At 42.2% G+C, this 16,259-nt stretch overlaps 1 protein-coding gene across 1 annotated transcript in view; it reads right to left on the reverse strand.

Moving 5' to 3' along the window:
• Positions 1-289: 289 nt before the first annotated feature.
• Positions 290-16,259, reverse strand: part of GEMIN5 (gem (nuclear organelle) associated protein 5) — a gene marked incomplete at its 5' end in the record, with an annotated part of 17,862 nt that continues 1,892 nt past the window's right edge. Inside the window, 25 exon segments of the mRNA XM_009083079.1 lie at positions 290-445; positions 1,062-1,158; positions 1,584-2,157; positions 2,791-2,953; positions 3,611-3,868; positions 4,482-4,692; positions 5,558-5,677; positions 5,796-5,943; positions 6,502-6,639; positions 6,921-7,013; positions 7,597-7,725; positions 8,150-8,263; positions 8,773-9,000; positions 9,236-9,407; positions 9,826-9,965; positions 10,067-10,248; positions 10,640-10,713; positions 11,983-12,119; positions 12,730-12,824; positions 13,333-13,418; positions 14,201-14,413; positions 14,920-15,079; positions 15,503-15,635; positions 15,815-15,946; positions 16,150-16,259. The exon segment at positions 16,150-16,259 is cut by the window's right edge and continues 21 nt beyond it. Coding sequence (XP_009081327.1) covers positions 290-445; positions 1,062-1,158; positions 1,584-2,157; positions 2,791-2,953; positions 3,611-3,868; positions 4,482-4,692; positions 5,558-5,677; positions 5,796-5,943; positions 6,502-6,639; positions 6,921-7,013; positions 7,597-7,725; positions 8,150-8,263; positions 8,773-9,000; positions 9,236-9,407; positions 9,826-9,965; positions 10,067-10,248; positions 10,640-10,713; positions 11,983-12,119; positions 12,730-12,824; positions 13,333-13,418; positions 14,201-14,413; positions 14,920-15,079; positions 15,503-15,635; positions 15,815-15,946; positions 16,150-16,259 — 4,063 coding nt within the window.

The raw sequence follows: 16,259 nt of genomic DNA on the forward strand, positions 1-16,259 counted from the left end.
CACAGAACTGCTTCTCTTACATCTAAATTGCAAGAGCTTCCATTAACAGTGTCCAACAAATAAAAAAACCTATGCAAAAATCCTGCATACAGGTCAAGCCCACAATTCTCTAACACTCTCCTTAAGCAGCATTAGTTGATGACCACAAATGGGTCTAGTATAAAGCTGATTTTTGTAGTTCTATCAAGAACAACCACAGCCATCAAAACAAGCCTTCACCTGAAGAAAGAACAGCCCTGGTAGTAAGTAGCTGAAAGCAGCTCAAGGGAGACAGTTTGGTCTCAAAAGGTCATGTCAAGAACCTCCTGACAGCCTTTTTGTAAATATTAGCACTACCATGTTTCCTCAGGAGATCCAGAGCCTGTTCCTGCAGCTCAGCAGGGCACTGGGATCCAAGGTGAAGGAGTACAAGGCAGCACTCCAGCACATCAGGGAATGGGAAGACCTGCAAAAAAGAGAAGATGAGGTGATGTCTACTCTTTCAATTGCAATTGTTCAATAACATATCCAGGCAGGCAGCTCTCTAAAGACACTGCTATGTAACATCCTTGAACAGACAGTCAGGAGTCAGATGCAATTTTTCCTCTTCACATTTAACCAGGTTTACCCCTCATGCACAATCACCATGGTTACTTTTATATTATAGATGAAAGAACAGGGGATGAGACAGCCCAGGAAATGTTTTCAAATGTGATGTTTCTTCAGCTCTTAATCTATAAAGTCCATTTTATAGTTTAAATTTCTGGTTTCATTGTTTATCAAAACTCTTTTCAGATGTAAGTAGCAAGGGATTACTTTTAAAATGCATGGGATAGATCCAAACAGAATATCCCATTGAGTTCTCCCATGCAGGAGCTTTAGCTACCCTTTCCGCTTTCACGGGGAAAGTTACACTTCAAAGAAAAATAGCACCTTGATCTCAGCTGTTCTCTCTCAAAATTGCCACAGGATCACGAGGAACATCTCTGTTCCTTTCTGCATGGAAAGGATTCTATGCTGAGGCTGCCTTTACACAACTACTGCCTTTTTTCAGAACCACAATGGCTATTCTGCAAACTTACCTTTATACTGTCTGGGAATTCAGCTAGTTTCTGCTTTGCTTTTAGAAGCTGCTTTGTGAGCTCAGGGAGTGTAATCGGTTGCTTCACTTCATCTTTGCTGTCAAGGAAAGAACAGGTGGCATGAGGAACTGTTTCTCTTAGATGACTGCACAGCCTCCCTCCTGTGCAGGGAGCCCAGCAGAGAACTGGACAAGTGTTTTATGCTCTAGCTCATTCTTGCCAAAGTCCCAAACAACTGTTCAACAAAGAAACCTCTTAGATCATGCTCGTCCTTTTCATTATCCTCCCCTTTCCAACCACCCTGCTATTCCCTGTAACAACACACTCATGTACCACAAAGCTATTCAGCTGCACTAAGGTTATGCATGTGGTGATCTGCCCCAGGGAAATGCAGGACTTCTGAGTTGTATGTGGAGTGTTGAGCTGGAGATCACAGTCAAAGCTAAACTATGAATTTGCTGCACAAATACACACAAAACCTCAACACTTTTCAATCCACTCTTTCAATGTGCTGAAGCTTACCCATTCATCTGGCTGCTGTCACAGCATGGTTGGTCTGATTCAGCCTCTGAGCTCTGCTTCAGGTTGCTTTCCTGGGCGTTTCCATTTGTGTTTTCCTGGAGATTGTTCCTCTGCTGCTGATGCTGGTGGATCATTTCTGCTAACGTCTCCTGGACCTCAGCTATATCTCTCTGGGTGTTCTGCAGAGCAGCCATCTCATCTGAAAGGAGCACTTTGCAGCCCTTCAGTTTTGACTGTCGGTCTACCAAATCAACCGAGTTAGTTAATGAGTCACTTTCTGTCTCACACTTAGGAACTTCAGTTCTATTGCAGAGGTTTTCATCCATCTCAGGTGCAGTTTGATCAGTTTTTTCAGGGGAGGAGTTATCTGGACTGTAACTCTTCTCAAGAGTTGTCTGCTCACTGGGACACAGCACAGGGTCCAGCACAGCCTTTTGCAAGCCAAGGGAGTCTTTGGGTGGGTTCCACCACACGTCATAGAGCAGCCTATAAGCCACAAAGCCCTCCAGGCTTCTGCAGGCATCCATGCTCTGAGAATTGGTGCTGTCCAGTTTGTGTCTCAGGTCATCACAACCTAATAATGAAAGGATTACAAAGAGTTCACAGAGCTTTCCAAAGACAACCAGGTCTGGTAAACGAACCAGCAAACTCAAATCAGGGATTTAACTCAGATTCTGGCGGAGCAGTACAGGAAGTATGAAAGCAAAGACCTCTTTGGCATCCTGGTGAACACAATACTCTGTTCTAGCTAACATGAGACTTCATGTTCTCATCAGCTACAGCAAACCTCCCTGGTCCCAAGCTACACAACACAACAGACACACAAACAAGAGCCACAGAATAAATGCACTGCATACTCTGATGCCAATGAAGGGCAGGCTGGAGTGGTTTGTAGGTGTGAGATGAACACAGCTTTCTAATGTCCCTCATCATCCTTGCAGAACAGAATTTGCTCAATTTCCTACATCACTCACACCAGCTGACACAGCTGAGCTTCCTTCTAGAGTCAGGAATCTTGATTCTCTTGACTGCCCAATGGCCCTTGCACTAGCCAAATTCCACAGCTTTCCATAGATATGGCTAGATATTGTCCTGCTCCTTCCAAACATTATGATGCCTGGGACAATTAATGGACACATAGCTGTGCTTACAGGGAAGAGCCCTGTATCCATCAGTGCCAGGAGAGGAGACACAAAGAGAGACTTACCCTCAGGAAGGATGATACTGCAAATTTCCTGCATCAGAGGGAAATTACCAGCATCAAAACTCCGTGTCACAGCTCCAAGAATGCTTTTCACTGCCTCATCCCAGGTAGCAGACTGACAGCTCAGGGCTGCAAGGGCCAGGTCATGGGAGATATGGAAAAGCACCTACAGAAGCATCAGAGAGCACAACTAGTAAGCTTTACTGCAAGCTATGAGCTTATGACCACTGTGGAAGAGCCCAGAATCACATGACTTTTAACCAAAAGCAGTATTAATGACAATGCAATTTACAGTCTCCTTCATGCAGGAGATAGCACTGAGCCATGTAGAACAGATCTGTGAAACCAGCAGCTGTGCTTGCATGTGTCCCACTAAATGGATGAGAAGTGGGAGCACACCAAAGGTCAGTGACTCACTGTGGTCAGAAAGAAGAGCTGCAGCTGCATCAGTCTGTGGACAGACCTTGTAAACTCCAGGATATTTTAAAAAGCAGCAGCTCTGCCTCTCCTAACAGGCCAATACAAACTCCTGAATCAGTACTGAGACCACTCGGTTTTATCACTCCCAGCCAGCACATCTTAGTGACCTCGGTGATCAGCACTGACACCATATGTCAGTTCTTACCCTGACCAGAAACAAACTGGTGCCTACTCAAGCTGCCCCAGCTCCTGATCATCTCTTTCTCCCAGACTATAACTCCATCCTGCAGCAGAGTGCAGACATCAGTCCCCTGGAAATGGGTGGTACAACATCGCAAAGTGGCTGCTTTACTGCCTATGCCATAGTAAGGCTTTGTGTCTGCAGAGATCAAAATCCACTCACCTGCTTTGGGGGTGTGTTGCTGGTAGAAGAAGGACGCTCAACCCTGCGCAGCTGCTCCCATGCACATGTGGCTCGTTCAGTGGTGTCCATGCCCAGTACATTCTGCCACACTTCTCTCACCATGTCCAAAAATGAGGCCTCTCTGTTCAGCTCCCAGCTGTGGTAACAGGGAGGCACAGGGCTCTTTCGCTCACAGGGATTTCTTTCACTAAGGCACTTGCAAAGCAGCTCGTTCAGGCAGAAAACAAGTCTTTGTCCCTTTAACAAGGAAAAAATAAAGCACTGAGCTGTTGCTACAAGAAAAACAATCCCTTACTGACCATAGCAGGAAGACAGATTTAAGAACATCATGGCTGGTGGCAGCTTGTTGGTGACAGACTGTTTGACAACAGCAGCTACCAAAGAACAGTGCTGATAGAAACTCAAAGGAAAGTCAGAAGGAAACCTCAGAACAAACCAAGGTAATCACCTGCTCCTCAGTCCACTGGAAAATTGATTTCAGGTTTAAGCCTCCAGCAGCTGGACTTACAGTTCCCTCATTTGTTCCTTTTATGTAAACAGCAAATGCTTTATTTCCTTCTTCTCACGATCAGTATTACACACTTACAAAAATAATCCCACTTTTCTCAACAGCTTCTCATGTATCCAACAAGCACAGAGCCTACACAGAGCCTCCCCTCAACAGGCCCTTTGCAATGGCACATGTTTTTCCATAGGGTCATTGCAATCTACTTCCAGAAAAATATTTTGAGGCAAAACCAGCTCAAAGGGACTTCCTATGGACTATTAACACATGGGAAGTGGTGCCAAGTTAAGTTAATTTGGAGAGAGACAACACTGAAGAAAGCAGAAAGGAAACAATCACACTCACAAATAAGGTTTTATGTTGCTGAAGGACTTCCTGAGCTCCCACCCAGTTCCTGGATAACAGCAGGTCTTGGGCACATCTCAAAGCCAAAGTTGCTGACAACTCCTCCTCTCCAGATATCAGTGCAAGCTCAGCAGCAGTTTTAAGGGATGTCACATCCCCCTTCTTTGACAACACTTTAACTGAATCATAGGGTGAAGAAGCCCCCAGATAACTGAAAGAGATAAAAGCAAATCAAGTTAATTAGTACTAAAATACTGTTTTTTAATTGCATTGCAACACAACAGCACAAGCAGACAAATGAAGATAAACCTGTATTTTCTATAGGTTCTCGGAGCTGTTGTCACTACAGTTTACTACAGACATATGGAGAACAATCTGATGTAAAGCTACAAAGGGAAAGTCACACAGTCTTAAAGCCTGGACTGGAATCTCTGATGCTGTAAATACCACACAGGGCTTGGAAGAACAATACAACTAAACAGATTCAAGAGACAAAGGTTATATGCAGCAGTTTGTCCCTACTGCATTTCTCTGGATTTCAGGTGAATCCTTTCACAACGTGAACACCCTCAAAAATGCCACAACTGAAATCAGCATCAAGCAAAGGACACTGTTCCAGCCAAAATAATTCGAGTGTTATTAGTAATTCAGGCTGTCGCAAATTTGAAACACTCCAGTTGGAGCAGGATAAACCAGAGATGAGGGTATTAGCTAAGACCTCAAGAAACTCAAGATGAACTGCTGCACTGCATGTTTCCAGTGAAAAGGTCAGAAATATCGCACAGTTTTTTTGCAGACATCCTAATGTTAGTCTTGCTAGACCAATTTTCAAAGACTTCCAGTAACATCTATGGAAAGAGATGGCTCTCCTGTAGTATGGCATTTGGACCTTCTGCTCTAAACTGCTCTCTGGAGCTCCTTTTCCCACCTACATTAGAGGGATTCTAGTGAGATCAGGCTCAGAAAGCACCTTAGGCAAATAATGTACAGTTAACAGATTTCAACTGCTGCAAAACCAAGAACCTTCATTGTTTCAGTCATGGAACCAATTCTGTCTCCTTCCCAGTAACACTCACCATTTGGCAGCCATGGAATAATGACCATCTTTCTCTAACAGAGCTGCCCAGCTAGTGTAGAGATCCTTCAGAATTGGATCTTCCGGACGCAGTCTGGCCTTAGCAATTACAATTGCTTCTCTAATGCACATAAGGGAAACCAGACAGAAAAGTGAATTGACTGTACAAAAAGTCAGCCAAAATGTCCAACCTACCCCACCAGAAAACAACTGCAAATGCTCAACAAATATATAGCAACCTGTAGAAATTGTTCACTTTCAGGAGCTCGACAGCCTCATACACTTTGTGGATGGACAGGAGATGGGAGGCAGCCTTCACATATTGCTCCTGGAAACACAGCTGCTTTGCAAAGGCTTCTACTGTCCACACCCAGGCCTGATATCCAACTGCAAGAGAGAAGGCAATACCATTGGAGGCAAAGCTTTGAAACTGGAATAATTCCTGTGGGATGACATTATTACATACTTGAACAGGTTGCCCAGGGAGGCTGTGGCTGCCCCAACCCTGGCAGTGTTAAAGGTCAGGCTGGATGAGGCAACCTGGTCTAGTGGGGGTGTCCCTGCCCATGGCACGGGGTTGGGACTAGATAATCTACAAAGTACATGCCAACCCCTAAAATTCTATGATTATTATTGGTTTCTTCACATGTGCCTCTTCTCTGCCCCAGACTAGTTGCTCATTTCTTAACCACCCTAATACAAGTCAATGAAGCAATGCAACAGGGCAAAACTAGGGCTAGAACATGACTGTAGAGCTTCACTACCAGTGAAATAACTTACAAGCACATTTAAGCCAACAGCAAGCTGTAAGGACTGGTACATATCACAAAAAGCCAACTCCTGAGCTTCCATCCCAGAAGAACCAGAATGAGAGTACTCTGGGCAGCCAATTCCACCCTGTGTTTAAGGTGGAATTTAGCTTATGTGTTACCAGAGCAAACATACCCATGGGTGACATTGCTACCAGCTGGTCTGTTAGCTCTCCCCTCTCAGCAGCTGCCTGGAGGACACCCTTCATGTCTCCTTTCCACAACATAAGCTGCTGAAAGAGCTCTGGATACCCATTCTCCAAGTGATGTTTTCCTGTTGGAAGCAAACACACTTCCTATCAGCATGAGTGTAACAGCATTATCTGCTGTAGTCAAATAACATGGCAAAAGTGAGATTATTCAAGCTTAAGGCGTTGCAGGTCTGAAAGATACAAAAACTGTTCGGGAAAAAAGATCTATTTTCATCTTTTCATTCTTAATCCTACACTTTAATCCACAGCAAAGAAAACTCAAGCATTTTCCCTAACTTGTTTTCTACTGAATTACAATGGACATAGTAATTAAGAATCAAAATGGATCCATTATTCCACTTACCTTCCACATCAATCATGTTGTGCAGAGAAGCTCTGTCTGTGAACAGCCCCAGGTGGATGCAATCTTTGAGGTCAGAGGACATATCTTCATTATCTAAACCATATAAAAGAAGTGAATAGTTAAGATTTGGTACAACACAGGGAACAGGAACGTGCCAAGTCACTGTACCACTCCATTACACTCCACTGTTGGCAAACACTTACGTCTTCTCCTTTCTTTCATGCATAGCAAGTTTAACAATTTGCAGATCAACACTCAGTGCTTAGAGCTAAGTTTGATTAGAAGAATCATGTTTGTACAGAACCTTTAGAATAAATCAAACATAGCACCTTCCTTTGCATGCTTTAAGGAAAATACTGTGAGTGCACAAACATCTCCCTCATGGCTTATTTTCTTCTGCTCACATTAGACTTCTGAAGGTGAAAAGCACTTTGCACAAGTGCAGACAATTCTGCCCTATCTCCACACAAAGGATCCTCCTCAAAATCTGAGTAGCTACAGAGGGCTGAAATGCTGCAGGAGAAGTGAGAGAAGAGACCACAACTAGTCACACACTTTGATAAAGATGAGGATTAAAAAAAAAATAACGCCCAGCAGCCAAAGCCACATCCTTGGACACATGCTCTGAGCACTTCAGAGCACCTACCCTCTAAGTATAGTAGTTTTATATTGATACCTTTATTTTTCAGATATGTAGCCAGCCTCAAGCAGTCCTGATGCAATTCATCTTTTGATCTGTGATCCATGGATGTGCTAAAGGGCAGAATAGAACGAGGCTTCCTCTTCTTCAGAGAGGCATCAGCAGCTGAAAAATCAGACACATTTTAGTCACTGCTGCAGCTACAGCAGAACTCCTCAACATGCTCCAAAACACCCTGCTTCTCACACTGGGAATCAAAAAGCAGGTGCTCAGGAGCCACAAACATCTCTATTATGACAACTCTTGACTTGAACAATGATCACTTAGCATATTTTTCTGCCCATCTTGCCTGGAATGAAACTAGCACCTACAAGGCAATATCTAAGCCCACATTAAACAAATGCTCAATTGAGCTGACACACAGGGCAAATAAAATAAGCAACTTAAAACACTCAAGAGATGTTAAAAGCACACTCTTCTTTCCCTGGCACTTATTTGGTGTCACATTGGGAAGGGAAAGCTGCAGCCAAACACAAGTCTAGAATGAGGAAATCTGCAGGGCTGTTAAAAGTCCCTGAAACATACTAACTTGGTTTCTCTTTAGGTGGATCCTTTTTCACAAGAGCAGATTTCTGGGTCATAAAAGGCTTTGACAAGTTGAATGAAGAATAATCACATACAGATGAAGACGTATCCTTAGACACTGTGGAGGTTAAGTGATAAGAAAAGGAAACACAATGAATGGCAAAGCCACAGCAGAATAATTCAGATATTCACATTCTGTCACATTAATTTTGAAATATACAGCAACCAAGCTTTGCTTTGCCATAGAACTTAATAGCTTTGAGGGGAAAGGATGTGTCAAGGAAACATTACAGAACTGTCAGAAGGCTAAATAAATGTCAACAGACACTAATGAAGGTCCAACCAGGTACTGCAAGATTTATCACCCAAGGGCAACAACTGATCAAAAATGACATTGTTTCAAGCCAAACACAGTAACTGTTCATGAAGCCACAATCTTCTTACTTAAACAATCAGTCCCAAACTAGTTTAGAAAATTACAAAAGGCATTCCAGAACTGGATTTCCTTCAAGTGGACTATTTGGAGAAAACCATATAATGAGAAAATCAGCATGAAAATTAAACTTAATGATGCTCTGAGGGCTGAACAGTCTGTGAACCATTGAACTAAGATGATTTGATTATTACCAGTCATGGAGACTTTATCAGGCAACTCTGTCTCCTGAGCTTCTTTTTCTTCTTCATGGTCTGACACTTCATTTTCCTCCAGCAACATTTCCTTCATGTTCTCATCTCCGTTCATGGCATCATTTGCATCCTGCTTGCCTGGACTCTTGCCTATAGGCTTTTTCTTTTTCTTGGCTTTGACTTTTGGTTGCATACTTCTTTTCTTCTCCAATTCTATACTCTTTTTGCCTGTAAAAAAAAGGTTGAAATTTCAGTGTATCAGCTGTCTGTCTCTCAAGATCAACATTTAGTTTCCAAACAAAGACACAACTCAATTTAAACCTAAACACAGTTTATTCCTGAGGAGGAAAGAAACAGATTCAGAATTCAGCATAAGAATTTACACCACTTGAACATGGCAACTCTTTACTTCCCAGCTCCAACATCACCCTCAGGAAAGGATCTTCTGTTTGAATATGCTTACCCTGAGGAGGTCGTGTGTGCTCCTGCTTGGAGATGTGCCATTTGTGAACAGAAAAATCATCTGCTCCTGTATAAACACAATCTGGCTCCACTGGTGACCACTGCACACTCAGCAGGCGACCCTGGTGCCCTCGGTAGTTGCTGAGTGGCTCTTCCTTCATAACATCCCATACCTTAGCAACAAGAAAGAAATCCAATCACTCAAAGTCTCTTCTCCCCCTAATACTCTGCATTTTCTCATCATTTTCACTCATAGTTTTTATGGTTTTGCAGGGGTATTTCAAACACCAACATGCAAATGGAGAAAATTCAGGGCTTTCTTTGTTTGCATTGCTACATTTGCATAAGTTTTCTTTTTTTAAGGATCCAAAAGTATTAATATGAAAATAATAATGACTGGACTTATAAATCAATTTGCAAGTTGCAAAAACATAGACAGGTGCATATCAGGTACACAGAATCAGGAGAGGGTTACCAAGGGTACATTTGCAGCACTTCAGGAAGGGAGATAAACAAAAAGCAGCTTTGATGCTTAGTAAGCTGTAGAATGGATGATGTGAAATGCACTTCTGAGGGACTGCGGAACAATACCTGTGCAGTGCCATCATAGCAAGCAGATACCAATCTCCCCTCATGGTGGGGGCTCCAAGACAGACTTGTGATTTTAGCTGTGTGCCCAGCTAGTGTTCGAAAAGGCTCTGTTATGGTCAAAGGACCTTCTGACGTGCTCTCTGAAAAAACAAAGAAAAAGATTAAATATAGTCAGCAAGACAAACAAGAAAATAAACCAAAACTAGATGCCAAGGTTTGAATATAATCTGCAAATTGTTACCTACAACGTTCTTCAGATTATGCACGTAAATAGTGGCGTTGATTGAGCCTGAAGCTATCAGGTAGCTGAGCTCTGCGTGGCTCCCGTGCTCGTGGTGCCAACGAATGGCATTAATCAGTTTGTGATGCTGCTGGATAGTGCACAGCAACTTCAGGTTTGGTGCCTGAAATATTTCAATTGAGCTGAAACGTAAGAACAGCGGTGTGAGAATTACACTAGTTGGGAAAAATGAGAAATTTGTTGTCATCTTGCATGAGCAGAATTACAGAACATGAGTTAGAGTAACTGGGTTTGTGCTTTCTGGATTCAGCTCAAACCCTCGTTTCAGACATCAGCAGAAGTGCATTTCAACCATGAGTGGATCCTTGAGAAATAATTTAATGTGATGATGAGGATCCTCCATGCCAAGAGCAGCTAAAACAAATAACGGCAAGGAATGCTGCATTATCATAATTCAAATACATCAGCAGTGAAAGAACAGACAAACCAGGGCAACAAGAAGCACTTCTGCTTCACCAGAGTGACTAGTCAAGATCAGCACAGACACCACCTTAACCTACAAGTGAAACATACCCATCCTCATTGCCAAGAGCCAAGAGTTTGCCATCTGGTTTCCAGCTGATCTCTGTACGTGCAGGCAGTTTGTGCTGTAGAAAGAAGACACAACTATTGCCAAAAGCTCTTGAGTCTCTCTCACATACATTCAACAGAACAAGACTGGCAACAGGACAGAGCTGCAATTAGCTGCAAAATGGAAGTCACAAAAGGGTCCATTGGTTTTGTAGCAGGGACATAAGCGTGAGCAATTAAGAAAGACTGAATGAACTGATGCAAGACACAGTGATTAGTTTTATCAGTTCAGTGAAGTATCTCAAAGGAAGTTTGTCTGGATTCCAGTAGGACCCTGATGTTTGATCTCTCTATGCTCCTTGGAAAGCCCCAGACATTGCAAGCAAATATTATCGTATTTCAGAAGAAACCAAAGTTTACTTGTAATTATTTCTATTCTTTCTAATTCAGACAGAAGCCACTTAAAATTTGCAATTTAGATGCCTAAAAATGATTGTTTCATTGCCTGTGATATTAATCCCTTAACCCCCAGTGAGTCTTCCACTCAAGGAAGAAGCCAAAACCCAGTGGACACAAATCAATACTGTTTGATTGACTCCAGCTGGCTCAACAGAACCGAAGATCTAACCCACTCACTTGTTTTATACTCCAGCTAAGAAATGACTGATCATACTAGAGAAGATATTCAGGTATCACCAACCACTCTGCACTGGTTGCAGTGTAAATGGAAACAGCCTCCTGCAAAATCATGACTGCCTTTAATGCAAAATTTCTTTAAAGAAGAAAAAGTTCATGTTTGAAACAAGAGAACTTAGAGGAGTTGAGGTAAATGACTCATTCATGGCCACCATGTGATTGATCTAAGCTAGGACATCATTCATGATATTACCTCAAGAGCCTTGAAACTGGAAAGCTCTGTATGAACTTATTATTTCAAACAGCCACACACACCTTTAAAACCAAACCCTATCCTTCAACTTACCTTCTCTGGTTAAGTAAATTACAGTGTAGAAAATTAGGTAACTGATGCCTGAAGCAGATGTGCCATGTTGACACTGGGAGAAACAAAACCACAACCTTTTGCAGAGGCAACTACATAAACTGTTTAAATAGTTTGAGTCAGTAAGTGTCTCTGAAGTTCATCTGTGGGGACTGAGGGCTTCAAATTTTTTGTTGCATATACATCATATAAGTGTCTCTGAAGTTCATCTATGGGGACTGAGGGGTTCAAATTTTTTGTTGCATATACATCATGAAGGCAAAATCAGAAACTCACAACTACAAGGCCACAGAAACTCTAGTCATGGTCACCATGAATCCATAAAACCCCTCAAATTCATACTCACTTTGATGGAATTAGTGTCTTGGATGACTTTGTTGATGTCATTTGCCTCTCCATTAAGCTTCCAGGGATTGTGTTGATAAACAATACCTTCTCCAGCACAACTATATAAAGTTACAGAGGGCTGTTCACTTTCTTCTCCTATTCAACAAAGAAAAAGAGCTACATATACACTGTTCATCATCAGTTTTCCCAGAAGTAATCATTCCCACTATGAATCTAAACATTATTTCAAATGGCTATACAAATGCTGCAATTGCCTGTGCTCCAGCAGCAGGAAATTCTCACAGTACAACCCTCTGAAAAGACATCTCGTTTCTACTGCGAGATCTCCCATAGCATAATCACTGCAAGCATTAAAATCCCTTCAAAGTTTGGTCCTCAAAAAAAATTCCAAGTTGTGTAAGAAGAGCTAATGGAGCTGTTCTGTTTAGTTCAAATGGCAGAAACAGTTCTGGAGCTCAGGAACTCATGTCTGATCCAATGCAGTTGCTGCAGAAGTCTGTGCACAGTTACTGGTCTGTAATAACCAGAAGCAAGCCCAGAGGTGTGGTACTCTCACCTAGAATTCAAAGAGTTTGGTTCCCTTGAAAAGCTATTAACAACTCCTCAAGCATTCTTAGCTGCTAGGAAAGACTGCTACCAAGCAAATGGGGCTCCTTCTCCTAAGAAGGGAGGGCATAGCTGCCTCATGTCATCTGTGGGCTCTGCATGGATGTTCTACTTTGTCACAAGGTGTTGGAAGACTCACCAGAAGTCAGAGGAGGAGTTGGAGGCCCCCAGGCTAACGTGTACACAGTCTTCTTGTGGTAAGTACTGGAGATCTGAGGGGGTTTATTCTTAGCACTGGGCAGGAAGACAAGGAAGAAGGAACAATCACATTTCAACAGGTGGAAATTACAAGAGATAAAATCAATTCAACCTATTTCCAGTGGTGAAAACAGACACCAGGTGGTTTAACACACTAAAGCCATGGCTCAACCAAGCCTTCATTAACATCTGCTGTAGGACACTACTAAAATGGTAACAGAACTGTCCTGGTGACCTTTCCCTCCACTCTGCTCTTCATTCACTGAAAATATCTCTCTGGCTAAAGTTTTCCTTGACTGATGTCCTCCCACAGGTGATCTCTGATCATGCAAGTTTAAGTTTACCTTAAATAAAGTTCACCTTATATGCTAACAGACATAATGGAGGTGAAAAAACACACTGAAAATCCAACTGTGACTGGTTTTAATTTAATCCTACCCTAGTACTAATAGCAAAGATATCCCCCAGGAAAGGCCACACCACCCATGTGTGGTAACACACCAGCAGGATCTGACACTAATGAATTTCCAAACTACTTTGTTACCTGCTGGATAAGGTGTCGAATATGCCAACTTTTCCATCATCTGTTCCAAAAGCCAAGGAACCTTCCTTAGTTGGATGCCAAGATAACTGCAAGAAAAATAGAAAGAGACACATAATGACATAAACTACAGACACTTCATTGATAAATAATCAAAAGGAGAATGTTGAAAGTGCTGAGCAAGGACCATGCCTTACACCCACCCTTCTAACTACAGACACTTGACCACTCTGCTCTGAGTATCAAATGTTCTCCCCTACCAGCTATGGTGGGATAAGATGAAAGGGACTAAAATCATTAAAATACTATTTGACACCTACTAAAATACTCTATTGACACCTACATAACAGAAATGGAAAAACAGTAGAGAGGTGAGAAAGCTTTTGCTGTGAACAAGAATAACTACTATGTTTTACTGCTTCCCAGCTATTTTACCAAGCAGTAGCTTCTGGCCTACTGCTGATTAAACCCAAACTGAAGACATCTATGTTGGTTATGTTGGGTTTTGTAGTTGTTTTTTTGTCCATATCAAATGGCCTAGCACAGCAAGGGCAACCATGGATGAAGCAGTGAAAGATCACAAAGGAGGATAAAAGTGCAAAAGTAATGCAACAGCCAGTTGGGCTTCAGCTGATTTTCACTAAATGCAGTGCAAGCAATCTAGGGTTGTAAATAGGTCTAAAAATTAATTGCAAGATTCTAAAATGTGTTGTATACTGAAAGAATCAAGTACAAAAGGAACAACTTGGCTTGATCTATTTCCAGCTGGGAAAAACCTCCTTTAAAGTGAACGAGAAAAAAAATATTGTTGAAAAACAAATGGAGTCAAGAGATAAGGGGGAAAAAAAAAAGGAATCTAAATCACACTTACTGCTGTAACCTTGGACTTTATGCTTTGCCAGAAGGTTTTAACATCATAAATATTGTTCATGGACAAAGTGTTCCACACTCGGATCATGCTGTCTCCGACCCCAATGGCAAGGCAGCCTGTGTCCACGGGGGAGAAGGCAAGACTATAGACAAATCCCCCAAGTGAGGGCAAAGTCCAACTGCAATCCAGAGTTGACAGGTCCCAGCACTTCACCTGAAGAATATTTAAGGAACAAGGAATGGTTAAATACAGAGTGACTGACATGACAAGGAAAAACAAAGCATAAGTGAGATGACGAATAAAAGGATCAAATTCAAGGCTTGGCAGCATGTGATCTGCACCCAGAGAATTACATGTCACAGTGAATGATGTTAGGAAGGAAAACTAGACCTTTTAGGAGTGAAGCACACAGGAAAAAGAAGTGGTGAATGCCCTTTATTAAATGCTTAGCATTCAAGTCCAGAATGCCATAACCATTCACTCCACCATGGTAAGAGCTTGAGCTAAACTATTTATTTATTTATTTAAACTAACTAATTTGTTATAAACTAACAAAATCGTACACAACCAGTGCTCAAAACAAACGTTAGGCACTGATGTTATAAAATGCTGCAACAAACCCACTTTAAAAGAAAAGTTGTGACCCTGAAAGGGTTAGCCTCACTCAATCAAACTGTATCCTACAGGCATTTTAATGTTAATTTTTAAATGGCTCTTACATCTCTGTCCATTGAAATGGAAAAAAGGAGCTCTTTGTCTTGGCGCTTCACAGAACTGAGATTGAACACAATCCGGGAGTGGTTTTGTCCTTCTGAAGATCCCAGAAGGGTCCATTTTCGTTTCCCAGGTTGGGACAAATTCCAGAGTAGCAGCTCTCCTCTGCAAATTTCGAAGTGTTTATTTCATTTTTCACTTCAATGAAACAACTATACACAGACTACAAAATGTGTAATTACATTACACACTGCAAGCACAAAAGTAATCCAGCTCAACACACATCCACTGCATCTGCCTGTACACAGCTACACAAACACCACCCTGAAAACTGACAGGTCTTTTTTTTCCCCAGTAAATGAGCACAACCACAACTAGTACCACTAGCAGACAATATTCAGTTAGATGATGGGACAAATAGTAGTTTTCTAGAGCCTGAACTCTAATTCTTGGCCTGTCTTTTCTTGAGTGATGCTGGGAAGGAAGGAGGAAGGGAGTCTCTTTTCTACCCAGCGCTTCCTTAAGCATAAATAAATGAACTTGCAGCTCCTGATGGTCCCCAAGCTGCTGTGTGTGTGCCCCACTTACCCAAAGCCACTGGACACAATCTCTGTGGGGCGACCAACAGGCCAGTGCACAGTGAGCCAAATCCGCTCCTTAACAGCAGGATCCACAGCTCCACCTCTCCTCTTCGTGGGTGGCAGCTTCAGAGTCATCACACCTACACAACCAAGAGGGATCATCAAAATTCCCTGACAGAAAGAGGAGCCTTGGGAATCTGCAGCTTTAAGTACACACCCCATTCTTTAAACTATCACATTAGCAAGCAAAGGCTGCAGTTAGAGAAGAGCAATTTCCCCAAGTTGCCACTGTTTATCTCACATTATAAATCTCACTTACTCCTGCCTCTGGTACAGCTCCATATTCGTATGGTTTGGTCTTTGCTTCCTGAAGCCAAGTAACACCCTTTCTTCCTGGTTGTGTCTTGTGTCAGCTCCCCATTTGGAACTTTGCCTTCCTCTGAAGGAGCCGCTGAATATATTGAAGCCATGTAATTAAAATTCAAAGCTTTATGAAAATTAGCTGAAAATACATTGATCAGAACATACTTTATTGAACTTATCAGTTGCCTCTGCTTAGCTACTTACTAATGTTTTATAAGGAATTCAATTCTCTAGGAGGACATTTACATGAACTAAAAGTTACTTCACAGATTATTAATCACTTCCACATACCCTGGAGCTCATCTTGCCAAGTAGGTAACCTTTCTTCACCAGGTAGAGGGCACCAGGCCAGACAATGTATTTCATCGTCGTGGCCTCTGAGCCGATGAAGTACTTCTCTC

The sequence above is a fragment of the Acanthisitta chloris genome, unplaced genomic scaffold, assembly GCF_000695815.1.
Source record: "Acanthisitta chloris isolate BGI_N310 unplaced genomic scaffold, ASM69581v1 scaffold23649, whole genome shotgun sequence".
NCBI lineage: Eukaryota > Metazoa > Chordata > Aves > Passeriformes > Acanthisittidae > Acanthisitta > Acanthisitta chloris.